The sequence below is a fragment of the Parus major genome, chromosome 2 (genome assembly GCF_001522545.3).
Source record: "Parus major isolate Abel chromosome 2, Parus_major1.1, whole genome shotgun sequence".
NCBI classification, from domain to species: Eukaryota; Metazoa; Chordata; class Aves; order Passeriformes; family Paridae; genus Parus; species Parus major.
In genome coordinates, this window is record NC_031769.1 from 15,619,678 (window position 1) to 15,639,965 (window position 20,288).

The 20,288-nt window shown below is 36.1% G+C and overlaps 1 protein-coding gene across 1 annotated transcript in view; it reads left to right on the top strand.

Moving 5' to 3' along the window:
• The first annotated feature begins 6,971 nt into the window (after positions 1 to 6,971).
• Positions 6,972 to 20,288, top strand: part of ARMC4 (armadillo repeat containing 4) — a 71,757-nt gene continuing 58,440 nt past the window's right edge. Inside the window, exons 1-9 of the mRNA XM_033511366.1 lie at positions 6,972 to 7,569; positions 8,729 to 8,886; positions 10,246 to 10,441; positions 11,005 to 11,111; positions 11,568 to 11,704; positions 12,726 to 12,839; positions 15,670 to 15,872; positions 17,322 to 17,456; positions 17,662 to 17,803. Coding sequence (XP_033367257.1) covers positions 7,346 to 7,569; positions 8,729 to 8,886; positions 10,246 to 10,441; positions 11,005 to 11,111; positions 11,568 to 11,704; positions 12,726 to 12,839; positions 15,670 to 15,872; positions 17,322 to 17,456; positions 17,662 to 17,803 — 1,416 coding nt within the window. The 5' untranslated portion in view covers positions 6,972 to 7,345. The remainder of the gene's footprint in view (positions 7,570 to 8,728; positions 8,887 to 10,245; positions 10,442 to 11,004; positions 11,112 to 11,567; positions 11,705 to 12,725; positions 12,840 to 15,669; positions 15,873 to 17,321; positions 17,457 to 17,661; positions 17,804 to 20,288) is intronic.

Sequence of the window (20,288 nt, forward strand, 5' to 3'; positions counted from 1 at the left end):
AGATTTTGGAATGGAGCTATAATCCCTGTTCTCATCCATGCAGGACTTTGTTTTCATCCAAGTTGAGTGAAGATGTCATATTCATCAAACATATTCTGTGGACTTAGAGTTGGGTTTTTATTCTGCTTTGTTTAATAGCTCACACAGTGCAATCACTATGAAGCAGAAATTTAGATAAATACATTATTTTTCTACCAGGCACTACTGGGATTAATGTTCAACCTTGCAACATCCAACTGTTGCTTCATATTAATTTTACAGCCAATTGCTGCTCAAACCCTGTAGCGATCTGGCTTTATTGTGATCTCCACTTCTCTCACAATTTCACATTTTCCCATATAATATTACCATACCACCATAAATGATAGAAGCAGTCTCTTCAAAACCAGTGATTGCTCCAAGGTGCTTGAATTTCTGCCTTGAAATGACCTACAAAGAAGAGAAAACGCCCTGATGTCAGTCTTGGCTTTCTTTCTAATTATGTAACAGGGGAAAATGATACATCTTTTTTTTACCTTTATTTTTATGTTAGTTTTGTAAAAACCATGCAGGGAAGTATCCAGAATTATTAGTGGTGATTACCTAAGGAGATGGGGTAATAACACAGTAATAACTGGGATCTGAGTAATGGGGAAGTATTTTAACTTTCTCTCTAACTATGTAGTGAATTTTTGTGTTCATATTCACACCTCGTGCAAGAATCTGCTCTTCAAGAAAGAGTCAAACTCCCTCTCCCGATTAATATCCGCACATTACAGTCCAAAATACTTTCCATCAATACCTCTCATTTTTTTTCTCTAGGAAAAGAAATTCATGACTGGAGATTACTTATGACATTCTATTTCTAATTTTAAAACAATCTCCTTTTCACACTCCCACCACAAAACAAACAGCCCAATCCTTTTTCCCTTTTTCCCCTTGAAAAAGGAGGCAATTTATAGAAACTACTGAGAGAGCAAAAGGCATTTGAGCACATCAGTAGCATTCACTTGCAAAGGTTTTATGTTTGAAAGCTAAAAACGCTATTCTCAAATACAGTGCAAGACACACTATCTGTAGTATTGCTTTTAATATCAAATTATTTCATGTCTAGCACCATAAGCTAAACCTGTAACTAAGAAGTATAGCTAGCAATTTTTCTGCATACATTTAAAAATAAGTCTCAATTTTTATTTTTACCTGCCAGAAAGTTGAATTCCTTTCAAAACTGCAAATGTGGGAAGTGTTTCTGGACACACCTAACTTAGAGTAATTTGCAAGTTTATTACTTACTCCATTATACTTGGCACACACTGTTTTGGGTACATATTCTTGTTTTGATTTTGTTTTGTTTTGCTTTGTTTTAATTGAATCTCTAGTACTTTGGAGAAAAGTATCACTGCTGAATTTCCATTGATTTTTATAGTGTATATTAAAATGCCTGATTTACATGAAGCATGAAGAGGCTGCTATATCCTTCTGATTGCTGCACAGAAACTGTATTAATTTTGTAGTTATAATCCACTCACAAAGACAATTCAACTCACCAATGAGCAAGTTTTAAAAGACACTGCGTAGTTTCCATTGATACTAAATTGCTAAACTATTAAAGAACAATTAACTAGTTCTAGGAAAAGCATTTTATCTGTACATCAAAAGTCAAAGATATTCTTTCTCCCTGGAAAAATACAGGTAAAATATAATGGTTTTGGGTTTTTTTTTCAGGGAAGGATCAATTGTAAAAATAAAGAGAATTAGCTATTAATGCATTCTGTGTGTAAGCGTTGCACCAGTTCATGAACAAATTAAGGTGCGTCATTGAGTCAATATTTAGTGACCCCACCTGTAAAAATCAGCATTTTAAAACCCAAATTTATTCATATACTTAGAAAAATCTGCTTCAGAATAGCTTTCTCCAAAGCTTTCTCTTTCAGTATTATTAGGCACACGTTTTTTTTTTTCAGAAATTTCAAGGCAAAATATTACATGAAGAGGGAATTGAAGTTAAAGATGCAAAAAGATAGTGTAGGGATTAAAAAGTAAAATCTTTGAATGTAACTATTCCCCATTAAAGAATTACAAACCCAGGAAAAACAACCTAAGTTTCAGTGAAGCAGCATACCACCATCTGAAGGCTCCCTGTAACTTGACCTGTTTTTTGTTTTTTTTCCAGTGCTACAAAGAAAAAAAATGAATGAATTTGCTGTATCTTCCAACACCTCAGTCTTCTAACCTAGTATTCAGAATATTACTATGACACAGTTACAGTCACCTAGTTATTACACCAGATTGATAATGTCTTTCAAATTACACTTAAAAATCTTCAAAAATTCTGTAGTAAACAGAAATTAACAAAAGGGAATAAATGGCTATCTACAAATAGAGAAAAGTCTAGCAACACAGTTCATATTCTGAAATATTATATTTTTATTGATAGAAACTGATTAAATCACATTCAATCTTGGACTGTAAAACATGAATCCCATCTGGAAGCCATTTCTAAAAATGAGCAGCAGAATCTCTGTTACTGTCATTGTTCAGAAAATAACTGTGCAGATATTGTCAATCTATCACTCATTAACCAAAATATTGTCCTTCCTTATTTTCTTTCAAGCCTTTTGAGTAACTCTTTCTTTGCCAGACACCCATGAGCACCCTTCCACATCTCTGCCCCTTGAATCAAGTCCCATTTGAAAAGTTGCCTTTTCTGTTTCTAGGCCCAAGAGAGTGTATTGCACAATGTCCATGCCTGAAAAATCCTCACTGTAAATAATCTGTCATTATTTGAAGCAGCAATTACTCAGAAAACAAGAGGTAAGTAGGAGATCATAACACAGAAATCAGAGACTGAGTGAAAAATCAGTAGCCTTTTTCATTCTGAAGATTAGGTTTTAAACATTGTTTTCCATAAAATCTTGCTTAAAGACATCAAGAGATTCATCATGTCCTCTGCTTCATTTTACATTCTCATGTACATCACCTCTTGAGCTGAAACCCTTCCTTTCCACAAAGCACTACTCCCCAGTTAAAACAAACACAGAAAAAAACCAAAACACAACAACAAACAACACTAGATTACCAGAAAATAAGATGCATAAAAATGTTTGTTAAGAACTCCAGGCACCTTAGCGGTACCTTCGTACTGATACAAAATTAAATAAAAGCTTTGTTAAATCCTTTACATCAAAGCCACAAGACTTCAGTTTGTTTTGGGAATGCCAAAAATATGTAAATTGCCCATGAAAGGCAAGCTAATGAATAATAAAAGTAAATGGACAGATTATATTATATATATATATATATATTATAATATAGTATTGTATTGTTTTCTGCTGATTTTCAGCCTGTCTGACAAACTGATTATGAAGCTGATCTTCTAAACTGCTATTTAACAGAAGGACTAGCTGGTATGATTGACCTTTTTTATTTTACATAAGGCTCTATGATTTTTTTTTACAATGGGTGTTACTGTTCTGCTTCAACAGTAATAATTTACACCATCCTCTAAAATAATGTGAGGAAAAATATACATGAAAAATTGCTTGCACTTTCTGGCTGCAACTTTGAGATTGTAAAAAAAATTTCCAATTGCCTTACTCTCCATGTTAACAAATTCTTCATATTCCCCATTTCTTTGTGCCAGTAAGAAATGATCTCATCTTTTGTTACTGGCAAACATCTCACCTACTGTTTTATAAAATGTCTTTTACATTCAAAATGTAAAAATAACAGAGAAAAAAAATCTCCTACATAAATGTACTACTACTAGTTTACAGAATTAGCCAAACAGGGTGCAAATGCCATCTCTGGGTGGATGCAGTTCCTGAGTGAGCTGTTTTTGAGAACACATTGCAGCTTTATTGCCTGGAAATTTTTGCACACTGATTTTGGGGCACCAAGAGGGTACTTTTATGTTTCTTTAAGTGATTACTTAACATTTTAGCTCTCAGGCAAAATTTTCTTCCAAGATACCCATTTATTCTCTTGTTCTAGGTAAATGAGGGAGTACCTAGATATTTGTTTTTCAGTGATAGCTGATGTAAGAAGGCAAGATTCCTTGTCATCCAGCAAGATATGCCTGAATGTAACCAAGGGAATAAGCCAGAGCTCAAATACCAGTGCAGTAACTGCAGTCACGACTTGCTACAGCTGATACATGTCTGAAAACATGCAAAAAAACTACTGAGCACAGAGACTACAAGCAGGAACAGAAATTGTTCAGATCAATTAATTATTTTCAAACCACAACTCTCTGTGAAGTATGTTCAAATTCAATATTAGATTAAAAAACTACTTTGTAAAAGAGGAAGAGGAAGGGGACCAAAATATAGAGACCACATACTATAAATATTTATTTTCCTTAAAAGTGGATTTTTTTTATGAGTGCAAACTGCACAATTATTTGCTCAAATCCTGCAGAAAGCTGCAAAATCATCAGCTGAAAATAAAAGTAATGGCTTAAAAATCAGTTGATTTATTCAATTACATGGTGACAACAATCCCCAAATGTGAAAAACAAATGTAATCCTAGAATGTAGTAGCTGAGGAGCTTCCAAAAGGGATGAAGACTGTTAATGCCATTGTAATGGAACTTGGTGAAAGGATCTTTAGAAACAATGTTGAATCTGTTTTATAAAAAAAGCTCAGACTGGAACACAGAGCAATAAGGGATACTAAGATGGTAAAAGAAATTAAGAACTTGCAGTCTGAGTCTAGAGGAACTGAACTGATTTAACCAAACGAAGTTAAATCTAGGAGAAAATATTCTAACTCAGAAAATGGGTATAAAATCTGTGGAGGAAAAGTAGCTGTTGAAAATAAGGTAAAGAAGCAAAGTTTGTACAAGAAAAAATACACAAAAACTAGTCATAAAAAAGGAGGTTATAAATTAAATCAGATGGTTTCTAGGCTTCAGAAGAGTTTGAGCAGTCTTCCTAGGAGAACTGCTACACTACAAATGCTACACTGCATTTGCCAGCCACAAAGAAAAAAGCAGAAAACCTCTGACTCTTGAGCATCCATAGGCATTACTTCTAATATCAGATCCCAGCAGCATTCCTCACTGCTGGCTCGCAGAATCTGTTCTGCTTTTTCATTTTCTGACTTACCTGTTCCCACAGAAAGTTCCACTGGTAACTAAACCTGAGCTAGCTACCAAAGCTCCTTTTATGGCCAGTGCAAATGCACAGTCTTTGAGGGCATGCCATCCCACGTATCTGTGCCATTGAAATATCTTTTCTCCTTGCAGTTCAGTGGAAGAGAGTGATCTCATTTAGGAATTCTATTTCTTACTCCACCGACTTCTTGCTTAAAATACTCAGCTTTGTGTGAAAACTCACTGTCTTCACTCCCCACCACCCATGGCAGGGATACTTTTATTCCCTTTCACATTTTGTTTCTTGCACCTTCTGCCCTGAAAGTCAATTTTTAAAGAGTCATTACTTCAGTAAAAAGAAGAGATTTAATCCCTTCTGGAAATGCATTCATACGTAGTATTCCATACAGAAAAGAAATTGCATTAAGTCTTTAACCAGGCTTTTAACTAAAAAATTCACCTAATAAAATTAGTAATTTTCTATCTTCTCTAAGTTAACCAAGTAAAACAAGAGAAGCCAACGCTATTCTTAAACCATTACTGTGCAGACTGCATGTACTTATACATAGTCACTGCTTGAAAGTTTCAGTAAGTAAAATGTATATGGACAATCATCTGATGCAAAAAAGTGAATTAATCCCTTACTGTTATTCTTTGAGATACACTCCACATACATTCCATGACCTTCCTCATTATTATAAGTTTCTTACCTGGCTGATTTCTCAGCTGATAAAATAAGTCTTGGCTATGTTGTCTCTGTGGTGTTGGAAGCTGGGTACCTCTGCTGGACTGTCCTCAAGAGGATTATTTTCCTGTGCCTTCCTAAGGGCACATACACTGCAGTGCTGACCAGAGCTTCCTAACTCCAGTCAGTGTACAGCAGGTAGCCACTCCTTCCTAAATCAAATCTAAGTCCAATTTTTATCATCTGATAGAGATTTTGATGGAGAAAAATAACAGAACTGGAGGGGTAATTTACAAGTGGGAAGTCCGAGAATTCTTTTTGGCTCAGTGGTGTGAAAGATGAGACAATGTGTGATGAGTTCAGTAGGATCTTGTAGCAAAAAAATATCCAGAGCGATGGCTCATTCAGCAATGTATGGATTGATAATAGAATTTGGGGAGTAGTGTAGATTTCCATTCTGTGTTTGGAGCTGTCTATTTGTGCGTGTACAGTGCTGTGTTGTCCTCAGTACGTGAAAGGACCTTATTCACTAGCACTGCCCATGCCTACATCCTTCACTTCCTTCAAGAAACACAAATTATACATTTCCTTTAACAATAAGCATTTTAAGCACGATCTGTCATACTGCCTCAAGAACTAAAAGTAGTCAACCTCAACCTTTATTAATTAAAGCTGTTTTCCTGTAACCGCTGACGGTCAGGGAAAGGTTTACGCTGTACTGGCTAAAATTCAAGCTAAAAAACATTTGGTGGTCTTCCTTTAACTTCTGGTGCAAGGTAACTCTAGTTACTGCATTATTTAACTCTATACCGAAAGCACAGAGCCCGCTTTAGGAGATCAAATGTCGCTCCCCTTCCCTTCCGATGAGGAATGCCGGCCGGGGCCGCGGCTGTTCTCGCTGTCCCGGTAACGCCGGCCCGTCCCCACGGCAACGCCGCCGGCCATGGCGGGGCGCGGCGCGGCTGGCCCGGGGCGAGGTGAGGGCCGAACGTCGGGCGGGCTGCGTGCGACCCCCGGGCTCCGCTGTGTCCCCGCTCCGGGCCCTCGGTTCCCGGCTCCCTCCCGCTCCCATCCCAGACCCTGCCCCGCGCTCCCCACACGGCCTCGGCCGCCCCGGGCCCGGCGCACTCGGGCGGCCTCGGGCGGCCTCGGCCTCCCCCGGCTGGGCGGGCGGCGCTGGCCGGCCGAGCCCCTCTGGCCGCCATTCGGAGACAGCGCCGGGGGCACCGGGCCGTGTCTGTCCGCCTGCACAGGAGGCTTTGGACAGGAGGATCCTTTTGCTACAGCCTCAACAGAGGCCTCCTGCTGTCGGCTGCCAAAATTTCTAACAGAAGCGGGAATTAAGATGAAATAATCAGTGTTTGCACCTGATTTCCCCATTTCTTTAAACTTTGCGAGTTCTCTTCATCAAGTCCCCCTTCCCCTCTTCAGGGATTTAAATGAGTTAAAATAATCTAACCGTTCCTAGATAGGTTTAATTCAAGTCACAGCAGCCACAGCGCATTTAGCCATTTGAGAGCTCGGTTTGGTCATTCTGTGACAGGGTCTCGTTGCCGAGGTGGGCTCCGGTGACACTGACCGACACCATGGGAGTGGCATTGGCGAGAGCGGCTCAGTGGACTGCTGCTGGCTCTGGAACTGGTACACTTGGAATCACCCCTTTGAACGAATCCCTTTTAAATCAAATCATTAAGTTTGCAGAGGACTTCAGCACTAAGCATCCTCAGGAAGCAGCATTTGTCTTCAGAGAGCCCCTTGAATGGAAAACGCAGTTGGACTCTTCAGTGTTTGGGGAGGGTTATGAGATCAAGTAAGTCTGAATTGCAGTGTGTTTTCAAATGCAGATGGTGAGCTATTGTCCTCATTTAGCATAAACAAAACTTTAATGTATTTGGGAGGTTGAAAGAGGTGGGGAAGTTTGTTGATACATACTGAAAATTTTGAGCTAAAATTTGTAGAGTGTAAAAACTTGCTTTTTGAGAGTTTGAGACAATTCTGTCTTGTTTGTGATGCAGACCTGTTTAGCCAGTGATCTATACAACATGCCCTGTCTATTCCCAAGATTTTTACGTGTGTCTAACAGTAATTAGCTGTGTCATTTCTCTGGGTGTTAGGAGTTGCTCCTGTTTGATGGGTTGACCTTGGCTGGTTGCCAGGTGTCCAATAAGCTGCTCTCCCTCCTACTCTGGATGGGGGAGAAAAGTACATTGAAAGGCCCATGGGTTGAGATAAGGACAGGGAGAGATCACTCACCAGTTACTGTCATCAGCAAACTGGACTTGAGTCATGGAAATTAATTTCATCTACTGCCAATCAAAAGTCAGAGTAGGATAATAAGAAATAAAGCAAATCTTAAAACCTACTTTCCTCCCACACCTACGTCTTCCCCAGCTCAACTTCAGTCCTGATTTTCTCTACTTCCTTACCCCCAAGTGGCTCATGGGGACAGGGAATGAAGCTAGATGTCAGTTCATTACATGTTTTTCTCAGTTGTTTCTTCCTCCTCACACTCTTCTGCTCCATCCTGGGGGTCCCTCCCACAGGACAGTCCCTTACGAACTTCTGCAAGGTGAGTGCTTCCCAAAGGCTGCAGGTCTTCACAGCCTGCTCCAGTGTGCTCCCTTCCGTGGTGTGCAGTCCATCAGGAACAGGCTGCTCCAGTATGGGTGTCCCTCAGGGTCCCAAGTTCTGCCAGCAAACTTGCTCCAGCATGGTTTCCTTTCTCTATAGGTCCATGGTTCCTTCTAGGAGCCTGCTCCAGTGTGGGCTTCCATGGAGTCAGTCACAGTCTCCTTTGGGCCTATTTACCTGCTGATGTGCTGTGAATAAATTGGTTTACCTTGGAAGTTTTCTGAAACACAGTTTAAATAAATTGTAAATCATGTGTTATCATGTGATGCTTGAATAACATTCAAGATTCTTCTCAATTAAAGTTCTTATTTTAAAAATATATAATTTAATTTTTCTAGTGAAGCAACTGTTCAGTCTAAAGCCAAAGATAAAGATGGTCAACCACTGTTTGTCCTCTCGGCATCAACTCTCAGAGTTCGCAGTTTTGACCAGCTGTCCCGTTTGCTACATATTGCTATGGAAAAAAAGTTAAAGGAAACACAGGCATGCCTTGAAGGTTTTCTTTCTTTGTTTTTTCATCTCTTCTCTTTCTCTCAGAATTAAGAAATGTATGTCTTCTTCAATTCATGTTTATATAATGTCCAGAAAGGAAGGTGTACCTTAATTTTAAGTATATGAGGTGTTAATTCATGAAGGTGACTAAAGGTGCTGATCCCAGAAGGCAGTGAGGTTTCTGGTTTTTTTCTTTTATTTACACAGAAATTGATAGCCCAGAAACTTGGAACAAAGTTAAAATATTGCTATTGAATCTCATACACAAATTTATGTACACTGAGTAATGTCCCAGCTATTGCAACAGACAATAGGCTTATGTTTTGGAAGAAAAAATAATGTTTTATTTGAGTCTAATCACAGGTTTTTCTATGTATGTAGTTTAATACTTCTTTAAAGTGTTACATGCTTTAAAGAAAAAATAATATGCTTAAGGCATTCTTATCTGTACACGGTTCACTGTGAGCACTTCCAAATTCCTTCTCACAACAGCTTAAAAATACAGATATGAGTACTTCCACTGTGTCATCTTCAAGTCCTTTTCAAATTGAAAAGGCTCTTGATAGGCTAAACTGGGTATCCTTCTCCTACCTGGAGGTAGAAGAAATCAGTGGTATTCTTTGATAATATTAGTATGAATTGCATCTGCCTTAATAAAATATAAATGCTCATATTGGATCAAGTTTCAGAGCCATCTAATCATGGTCTCTGTCACTGATCAACCATGAATATTAGGGAAGAATAATATGGACAGTGTATCATGCAGAGCCATTCACAGATGCATGGGACTTCACTTCCAGTAACAGAGCAAAATGGTTTTGTAAAACACATTGATATGCAATTATGTCACTGTTTACCAAGAAGAACAGCTGGCATAGCTGAGGATGTTATGGGGCCATTGGGAACGCTCCTAGAAAAGCTTAAAGATGTTATTAACACTAAATCGTATTTCCAAAATGATCAATTTTCCGTGAGTTAAGCCCATTGATTTCCTGCTTTGGAATTCAGCCAGGCATTTTTGGATAAGGGGACTGTTGATAAAGGGAACTATTTAATATTCACCCCTTGGTTGAATGAATATTAATTTTTGCTTTGAAAAGCAACGTTTGTTAAGAAAAAAATCTTGTTGTTCTTAATGTTTTCATAGTCTTAGCAGTACATTTATGTTACAGAAGAGTGCTATGAAAAAATTCATCATACAGTAATGTTTTATGAATAGCTATGCACATTATAAACTTTTTATTGTAAATTAATAGCCTCAAAATAATTTGCAATTGAAATAAAAAATTGAAATAAAGAGTTTGTCTTACCTGATCATTTTAAACAAAACAGCACATGACATGATTCTGTTTCATGTTTACAGCTAACCGAGATCCTATAGTGAAAATTCTTGGCCCTGAATATGGGTCTGTTAAAGGAGAAGACAAATCCATCTTGCATTTATTTGACAAAGTGAAAAAAGAATCTGATCTTGAAACAGAGTTGAAAATGAAAATAATTCTTCTTCTTCATCAGCTGGATTTGCAACTGCTTAATAGTTCTTTGAAACAGATTTCACAGTAAGTGCATTTCAAATAGAAGCTAAGCATCTCAGCCAATGCATTTTTTTGTTTTATTGTTAAATCAGATTGGTTTCAACTCCCAACATGTGTTTGTGGCGTGCCAAAGAAATTTATTGAAATAACTTCCACTGTTCACTGAATTAATGAAAAAACATTTTTTTCTGAAGTTTTTTCTGTAGGTGTGGATATGCAAGTGTGTACCCACAAGTGTGGGGGTTTTATTGCATATGTTTTGCATTTTGTTAGCAAACTGAAGTCATTTTTACAAACAACAAAGTCACAGTTAAATATTCTCAAGGAACTGTTTACTTCTTCAGGGAACTGTATTAAGTATTACACTGAGTCTGTTTCATAGTTACAAGGACTTTGCGAAAGGTATGGATCTAAAAATTTCCTAACCTATGGATAAAATTAAGAAGATGAAATATAACCCATTTTTGTATTTTTGTTGCTTTTTTAAAGACAAAGTAAAAGAAAAAAAATAGTGTAATATTCTCTCCAATTCACTGAGTACATCCTTTTGGATGAATACATATTGGACCATTTTCTATTAATTGCAGAGATGTAAGACTAAATCCAGCTGCTGTAAATGATGAAGTGAATCTTCTCAAGAATTTCTCTGGGCAAGGAGAAGATACTGTGCTAGAATCACTGGAATATACATCAGGTAGAAATCTGATCTTATCTCACATTTACATAGACCTTTATTAAAGTACTTGAATTCTTTGTGAAATTTTCTGAATTAATTTCAATAATACATTTGAAGTGTTTATTTCTACCTTAAAGTTATAATGTAAAATAAAAATTATTTTACAATATACAGTGGTATTCCTCAGCCTTTACATACAGATATTATCTCCCAATTATATTAATATTTTCAATGGAAGCAGAAGAAGAGAAATGAGTCCCTAATCCTGAAAAGTGCTAAGCACAGTTATAGTTCTTGATTGTATTGGGCCATGGGTCACGGAGTTTTGGATGATAAATACTTGACAGTATGACTTCTTAAGGACAAAGTATTAGTTTTTGAAATTTGATTTGAATACATGAAATATTAATTATCAGGCATAACTATTAAAATATTTTTAAACTGGATACAAACAATAATGCTAATTGATTGCAGATTACATGTTCTCTAATGGATGCCGAGCTCCTCCCTGGAGACAAGTGCATGGAGAAATTTGTTATTTAGTCATCAAACCACATGACACTGATCCTTTGTATATCACTTGCAGCACAGCAGGAGTGTTTTTAAATGGAGTAAGTAATTATAAAGGATACCATTGAGTAATGAATATTTTTATGTGCCAGAATCAAAACTCAGTCATGTTTGGGGTAGTTGTATTGGGGCTGTAAGATCTGCAGAGCTAGTGTTTTGGTACAGAAGGAAAAGCCACAGTAATAAATGTATGCTACTTTTCCCATATATTTTAAGTGCTTTTTCTGTAAGTCTTATACTGGGAGTGTATTCTGCACTCTTTGCTAGCAGTGTTTGATTAGTCTTTAAATAACAGTTCTTCACACTGTTCCTGTTTAAATGTACTGTGGGACTCAATGCCTCCCTAGTGCCTCTGATCTTAGGTGCAGTATTTTATGTGGGGCTGGTAGAGCTTTTTTTGGTCTTTTTATGAATTATAAGAAGTATCTTCTTCTTTTAGCAGAAACTTTTTAAAATTACTTCTCTCATTTCTCATTCTTTTCATTTTGGCTACTCTGATGGGTTTTCTTTAGACCTTTACATGTATTAAGTGGTGACCAGAGCTCTTACATTCATTTTGAAGATAGAGTGATGTCCATCAGGCAAAACTCCACAAAATAATTTCCTAACAGTTGAAAAATCCAGGGAAATTTTGACGTGGCACATTTCTAATAAATGAAGCTCATAAAGCTCAGGCAGCCAGGTCACGTTATTTTTGGTGCCTTTTAGACATCTGCCATACTGCATGGGAAGCTCACATTTACTTGAATGTTTGCCATAAGCCATAAATTCTTTTCAGTGGAACTACACAGGGTACAATTAACTGATAGGTTATTGCCTGAAAAAATCCTGTGTAAGATCTTGATCATCTGTTGGGGTCCATGGAGATGAACCATGTGTCTTCACAAAGCATTTTTTAAGATTGGTAGACTCTGCTGAGCAAGAGACTTCTTTATCTAATTCATTACAATAAGACCTTGGTGCTCTTTTACACTATTTTATGATGCAGATTAAATTACCTGTTAAGGCATAACTGTTAATTATTTTTATTCTATTATTTATTATTTGTATTCTATTTTTAAGGGTCAGCTAAAGGGTAAAGATATTGACTATGAAAGAAAAAGTAATCTGTATAAAGACATAGTCACATTTTTAAGGGAGAGATCACCTAGATTTGTAGAAAATATGGCTAAACAGGTATGTATTTATTGATATTTGGTGTATTTCTTTGTGCAAATGTACATTGGTAAAGATTATAAACCTGACTGAATGTTTATATTCTTTATCAAGATAAATCTGTAATTAAATGAAGAATTTTAAAGACTGGAGTGCTTTTTTAAGTTACTATTTATTTCCATTTCTAAAAAATGTGTTTCTTTTGTAAATAGCAAGTAGTACACCATTTCATGTCTTGTTCATCATACTTTTTGGTGGGGCTTGGTCCAACACGTGAGGTCAGCTTCTAATTTTTCATGAAATGTTTTGTCTGTCTTCTGGTCTTGTTCTTTATGGAGCAGTGGAAATGTTACAGCAGGAAAATGTGATATCTGTATGGAAAAGATCAGCTTTTTATTACAATATTTTTCTGTGATGAAAACCACTTGAATTTTTATTTTCATTCTTTGTAACCCAAACATAAATAATTGCCCAGCTTTTTTATGAGAACTGCCTGATTTAAATATCAGAGCTGAGAGTTAAGTTTCCAGCTTACACACTTTGTCTTGCTTCAGCCACTGTAAAATGCCAGTGTTTTGGCTTTTATTTAGAGCTCTAAACTAGCTAGAATCACACAGTACAAATACAATTTTAGTTGTTTCATTGTTCCTGATAAAACTATTTTTATTTTAGATTTCTAGTGTGGTTTTAACAGATAACTTGGTGGTAAAATTCCTTGCAGGCCAAAATCTGTCAAGAGTTTCATTGTGGGTTTTTTTATACAATTTTAATTATTTCAAGAAGGAGGTAATTAACAGCAACATTTCCTTATCCTCTAATTCTGATTTTCTGGGATGTAGGGCTGATATTTATTTTTTTGAGATACAGATATTTGAGAGTTTTGAAAGAACAGAGCATTCCAAGTTGTACACATAAATATAGTAGCTTACATTAACAGTATTAGAATTAGATTTGTGACTTGTTCTGTTTGAAAGTTCCAAATTTTTTATTTAGCTCATAGGCAAGTATTTTTTTAATGTTATACCTATGTATTGGTTTACACTTCATAAATAGGACAACATATGAAGGTTTTTAGACATTGGTTTAATTTATTTGCAGTGATTTTGCTTCATTTGGTGATCATGTAAGGTAAAACATGGTAACATTTTACCATTTTTTCAGATCTAATCCTAAATGTTAATATAGAATAATGTTACTGTTGATAATAACACACCTTTCTTTACTAGTTTTCTGCCGTTATGAACATATTGTAACTTTTTAAGCTACACTTAATAAGTTGCACTTACTAAATAAGAGAAAATAATGCAAATATTTAGAGCAAATAAATAAAGAATTTATGCTGTTCTCCTTTAATTTTAATGTAAATCATACACTCATTATTCCCTGGCTGTGTAAATAAGTTTATGCAGAAGAGTATACATTATACCTTTTTAAGGGTTTAGGAATTTCATATCATCTTGCCTTGCAGAAGAGCTGGTTTAGTACATTCTGATTCTAAACTAGAATTTAAACAAGTTAATACTGCAGAGCTGCAGAGCATTTGTAGCTGAAGGAAAATCTTCTCTGCTCTAGAACTATGAAATGCAGAGAATAGCTGTATTTCCAAGTTTGCCTAAATTAAGTAAAATATGAATGGAAATAATTCTGATTTATTTTCTGAGGAGAGGAGAGGAGAGCTTAAAAAAGTTCATTACGTACACATATATTGCAAAATCAATTAACTTTTATGATATCTGCCTGGCCTTCTTTAAGCTAAAGTTCAGAATTGCTGTGTTGGCATATACTGCTGTAGCAAACATACTTTTTAAAGTATGCTTAACTGAACAAGCTACAGCACCAATTCCCCTGTGATTTATCTAGTTTATCATGTGCTAAATTGTCTTGTCTAGAGTACATTTTCAGAATGAGAGCATTAGCATGAGTTAGTTTGGAATTAGACACTTGAGCTGGCAAGGTTTCAACAGCCGATTCTCATCAGGGTCCAGTCGAAAACAGACCCTGCTGTGACAGTCTCCTTAAAACTGCCTTGAATCAGGCACACAAAGGCATGTCTTCACCTATCTGGTACTGGCAGCTGCAATAACAATAATAATAATAATAAGTAATGATCGTGTGTTGACTTTCCTGTAAAAATTGAATGTGTTCCAATAGAGAATAAGAGTTGACAACAGTCCTTTCTGTTCTGTATATTATTGATCAGCCATGGTACTAGACACTGACAGCTGAAGGATTGGTAGGTGCCACTCAGCTCCATTCTTGTATATGACTTGTTCAACAGTGTTTTGTCCTGAGAGACAGAAGATGAAAAAAATTAAATGGAATGTGTTTATATTAATTCTAAACTATATCAAATGAAATTACTTGGAACTGAAGTCTAGCAGTTTATGATAGCCTATTTTCAGTTTTATGTTCATTACTTTTTTTGTGGGAATTTTTTGTAAATCCTTTATGCAGGGAAATATTTTTTATGTAAATGATCCATTGAAAACAGAGTGGCTGACTTTGCAATTCTAAATCTTAAAACTTGTTTGGACTATGTTCTATAAAAGTGCTAGTGTCACAGATATTTGACATATTAGAAATCCAAGAACACCAAATATTCAAGAATGTTCCAGATGTTCCAAATTTATCAGCTTGATTTACTTAAAAATTTGCACATGATAGCTGCTACTTTCCAAATTAATGTTTTGTTCTTTTAAAGACAATATAATTTTGTGCTTAGAATCTAATTCTACATTTAATGCATACAATTTTTAAGCACAGAGTCCTAGAATTGTGCTTATAACTAACTGTTTTAATAGTCATTATTCATATAGCAGTATGAGTGACAAACCATGTCTCCTTTAATTAGGAATACAGTTTTTTTAAAGAACCAGCACACGAGAATTATCAGCATGTGGAAGGTGCTGAGATTTTTGGGCAGTCGCAGAGCTTTCATGAATTTAGAAGAATGACTGTTTGTGGGAGAGGGAAAAGTACTTCACTGGGATCCCCTGGCCAGAGGTTAAAACCATGTATGAAGTGGAAGAACAGTGAACTTTCTGCTTCCCAGAGATAAGTAGTTATCTTTAAAACTGAATTTGCCTGTAGACCTCTCTAAAATGTGTTAATGATAGGGCTGCATGTTTCAGGTTTCCATTGTCTTAAGTTAGGAGGAATATTGCAAAGCTCACTACATAGAAACTTCTAAGGAGATAATTTGGACCACCAAAGAGAGTTCTCAGGTTTTTTCTGTCATGCAACAACTTTGATATTGTTATATCATTTCCACAGTAAGGCAGGGAAAGAACTTGCAGTCATCTGCAGTACTGGTCCTCCAGGACTGAAATACCATCATATCTTTAGTGTAAAATCCCTTTTAAAAAAAGACTGATTAGAAAACCTGGTCTAAGCCACACTTTCTGACAGAGGTAAAAGAGGGAAAATCAGAATGGAAATCAGAATGGAAATCAAGATGGAAAATCAGATTTATTTTTATTACTGCCACTTTGTAATGATTTCATAGTATATGAGCTACTTCTCTAGCTCTACTTAGCAATGATATTCACTGATGAGGTTATGTCAAAGTTTGAACACACAAAATAGAGTATACATATATTGGATATTGTTGAACTTGTCTTCTGAAATCAGAACTCTGTTTTGATTTCATGTTTCCTGATTTTGTGTTAATGGAGGAAGATTATCTGCAGAAGCCTTTCAATGTCATCCTACAAAAAATAGTATTTTTCTCAAGTCTACCAATTTAACAAGTTGCAAGAAACATTTTAAGAGATTTTAGATGTGACCTGTGCTTATCAGCCTAAAAGAAATTGGCTTTCCAGAGCAAGAGCTAACCTTTTTCCACAGTTACTGTTAAAGTCTTCATGTAGTGAAATTGACTGCAATCATAAGTCATACTCTCTTTGTTTTTCTTGTGACTGTGGTAGAGTGACCAGCTCAGGCTCAAAAAGACATTTTGTTTTCACAACATTGTCATTTAGGGACAAAAAAAGCACCAGAGATTGTGGCCAGCTGGAACTAGAAGTTTTTTTTTGTAATACAAGGAAAGTAATATATATTGTATTCAGTATGATCAAAGCTGTGGAACATTAAGTGTGTGGAAGAGCTAGGCAGACCAAAACTGCCTGGAAATAAGATGACTAGAGGAGAAGAAGAAAGATACAGAAACTCATATCTGGGGATGGTAAATAGGGAACAGATTGTCACTGTCTAGGACTTTTCTAGGACAAAAATAAAGGGCATCAAATGAAAATGAGCCAGTGAGATCAGTTCAGAACAAAGGAGAGATGTCTTCATACACCACATAGCTAAGCACTCTTCTTTGCCAGAAGATAGTAAATTCATTTCTTTATGTGAGTGCAAAAAGCAACCAGAGACATTCATTGAACTTTTCATCCATCCAAAACTGTTAATGCTTGGAAAATCAGGAGTTCTCTGAATCGCAGTATGTTGAAGACTATTCTGGAAGAAATAATTTCTGTGTTCTTTTTGTTTTTTAAATAAACCCAAATCCAGTAGTGACAAGTCTCCAAAAAAAGACTCTGAAGAAGAAGGGAAAAGTAGTACTGTATCTCTGACTACAAAAAAGAAAGCCAGTGGCAAATCTAAAATGGTTAAAATTCAAGAAGCTTCAAAATGGTATGCATGACTTACTTTTTCCTCCCTCAGTTTTTTACTTTTTATTTTTCTTATCTACAGTAATTATCACTATACTTACCATTTGATAATGTCGGTTGTATTTTTGTAGTTACTAGGCAGTATTGTCATACCTGTTTGAAATATGCTTGTCCATATTAGAGTTTATAACTATTTGAAATTGGTGATTCTGTTTTTTCCTTTTTAGTAAAGCATCAAGCAGCCCTGAAGATGTTGGTGAAAGTTCCTCAGAGACTGATGAAGATGAACAGCCTCTACGTCGTCAGGAAGGAAACACTGATTTGTCAGCAGAATACTGGGGAATTCAGAAGCTTGCAAAATATGTAAAAGTAAGTAAGCACTGATAAATTGTATAAAAAATATAAAAGTTACATTTGAGGAGACCAGACCAGCTCCTTATCCTATCCGCTTTCATTATACTTAAGTATAGCCCTGTAGAGTAGTATTTTCAAATCCTGGAAATGTGGACTTTCCTATCATGCACTTTTTCTTTAATCTGCTATTTTTGGCTTATATAGCCCTTTAGATTAAACCATCTGTTCAGTGTTATTTAAAATGTAAGATGGCATAACCTCTTTATTAATTATTTGGTTTCTGTTTTGCTTTTTGTATGAAACTTTCCAAGAGATTTCTTTATGTGGATAATAACTTTCAAGAGTTTTTATTAAAACTGAATAGTTGCCTAAAGTCTTTCATCAACTGTGATTAATGCATGTCTGAAATAATTCTAACATGGTCTTGTGTCTGGATAGATGCTTTAGTGGACAAGAAAATGTATGATAAACAGGCATCTTCTAAAACGAACCAAAGAAACGTTTTTACACAGACTTGTTGAAAATCTTTTGGAAACTATAAATATAGATAGTTAGAATTCTGAATATGTCTGAAACAGTTCAAAAACCCAACTACTCTTTACTATTCTGGAAAGCTCTAATTATGTTTTCCCCTCAGGAGAAGTTCCTTTACAAGTTTGTACTGGAATTTATGTTCTATTAAGTTGCTAATAAAAGCGCTGGCTTATTTATTTTTTTGAGTGCAACTACAGAGTATACACATCCAACAGATAAAATGATGGTGCTGGCTTTTGGTGCCAGTGAAGGAACGAGTCATATGAGGAGCAGCTGAGGGAGCTGGGCTTGTTTAGCCCAGAGAAAAGGAGGCTCAGGACTGATCTTGTCACTCCTTCCAACTACTTGAAAGTAGGTAGTAGCCAGGTGGGGGTCAGCCTCTTCTCTCAGGCAACCAGAGATGGGACAAGAAGACATTTCAGGCCTCAAGATGTGCCAAGGGAGGTTCAGGCTGGACATCAGGAAGAATTTTTCACTGAAAGAGTGGTTAAGCATTGGAATAGGCTGCCCAGGGGAATGGTGGAATCACCGTCCTTGGAAGTGTTCAAGAAATGGCTGGATGTGGCTGTTGGTCCTGTGGTTTAGTTGACATGGTGGTGCTCAGTCTAAGGCTGGACTTGATGATCCTGAAGATCTTTTCCAACCCTTATGATTGTATGATTCCACAATTAAATACTTGAGTGGAGGAAATGACGTTTTGGCTCCTCACAGTCCGTTTAACTATTGTAGAGGAGTAACTTAGTCTTTTAAAATGTATTCAGAGTACTCACACTGCTTGTTTTCAGTTAATGTCTGTGGGGACTTGCTAGAGGACCTGGCAAAGAGACACAGACAAACATGGATAATACAACCCTGTCTACATTTATCTTTTCTAGGTTGGACCTCTATATTTTTGTCATTTTGGCTGTGGTAAAATAACCCTTTGCAAATGTAACTTTGAGCATGTAACTTGGTCAGCTATTCCTAATGCTGAACACAGCATGTACACATTTTGCATTTTAGAATTCTTCCTACTTGCATGTAATTACAGTTCAAGAGGCTATTTTCAAACCTTTCAGTTTGCTAATAGCTTGCTTCTGTCTGTGTTATGAAGGAACTCTGTACTTTTCTGAGAGCTCAGAGAAGTAACCATGTTACTTTTTAGTAAAGACACAAGTCCCTCCTGGAGAAGATACTTGAAATTCATTACTGATTTTTATCAGTACATTGATGAATTCCCACTAACCTTTTAATTGGCCAATTTATGTACCACCCTCCTGGTTACTTAGTTCTCAAACTCCCTTTCCTCTCTAGATCCTTCATATAGTTGTGCTTAGATTTTAGTACTGAACTTAAATCAGTATTGAAATTCATATCTAAATTTGTATAAAACCATTCTGAAAGAAGAGTGAGAATGACAAATAGGAAAGTATATATTTCATGCATCTCTATTTTAAAAATATTGTTTCATATGTCAACAAACAAAATTACATAACGGTTTAGAACTAGGAAATGACAGGACAGCAAGAAGTTTATAACATAAAATTCGATAAAAGTTTTGTTGTGAAAATTCAAATATATGCTTCTTTATGTATTCATGCACACCTGAGTCTTAAAAAAAGTTCTTTAAGTTAGATGTAAATTAAACTAAGTATTTGAAGATGTACTTAAAATAGTTCTGTGTTCACTCTTAGCTGCATGAAACAAGAACTCCCTAGTGTCAGATAAAGCTGAAAAGAGATGCCTCAGTGCCATACCACAGACAGTGGTTGAAATGTTTTATTGATGGAGTGCTACTTTAGCTTGCACATGGAATTCATTTTAATTCAAGTATAAATACTGCACTTCTGGCCAGACTTGGGAGATTTTTTGGCATTCTTGTTGTTCATGTAGGCAAGTGTTCATGACACATGCAACGTCAGAGAAAATAAATTTATGACTGTGTTATTTAAGTATCTACAAGCATATTTATGTAGAAGTCCAAATT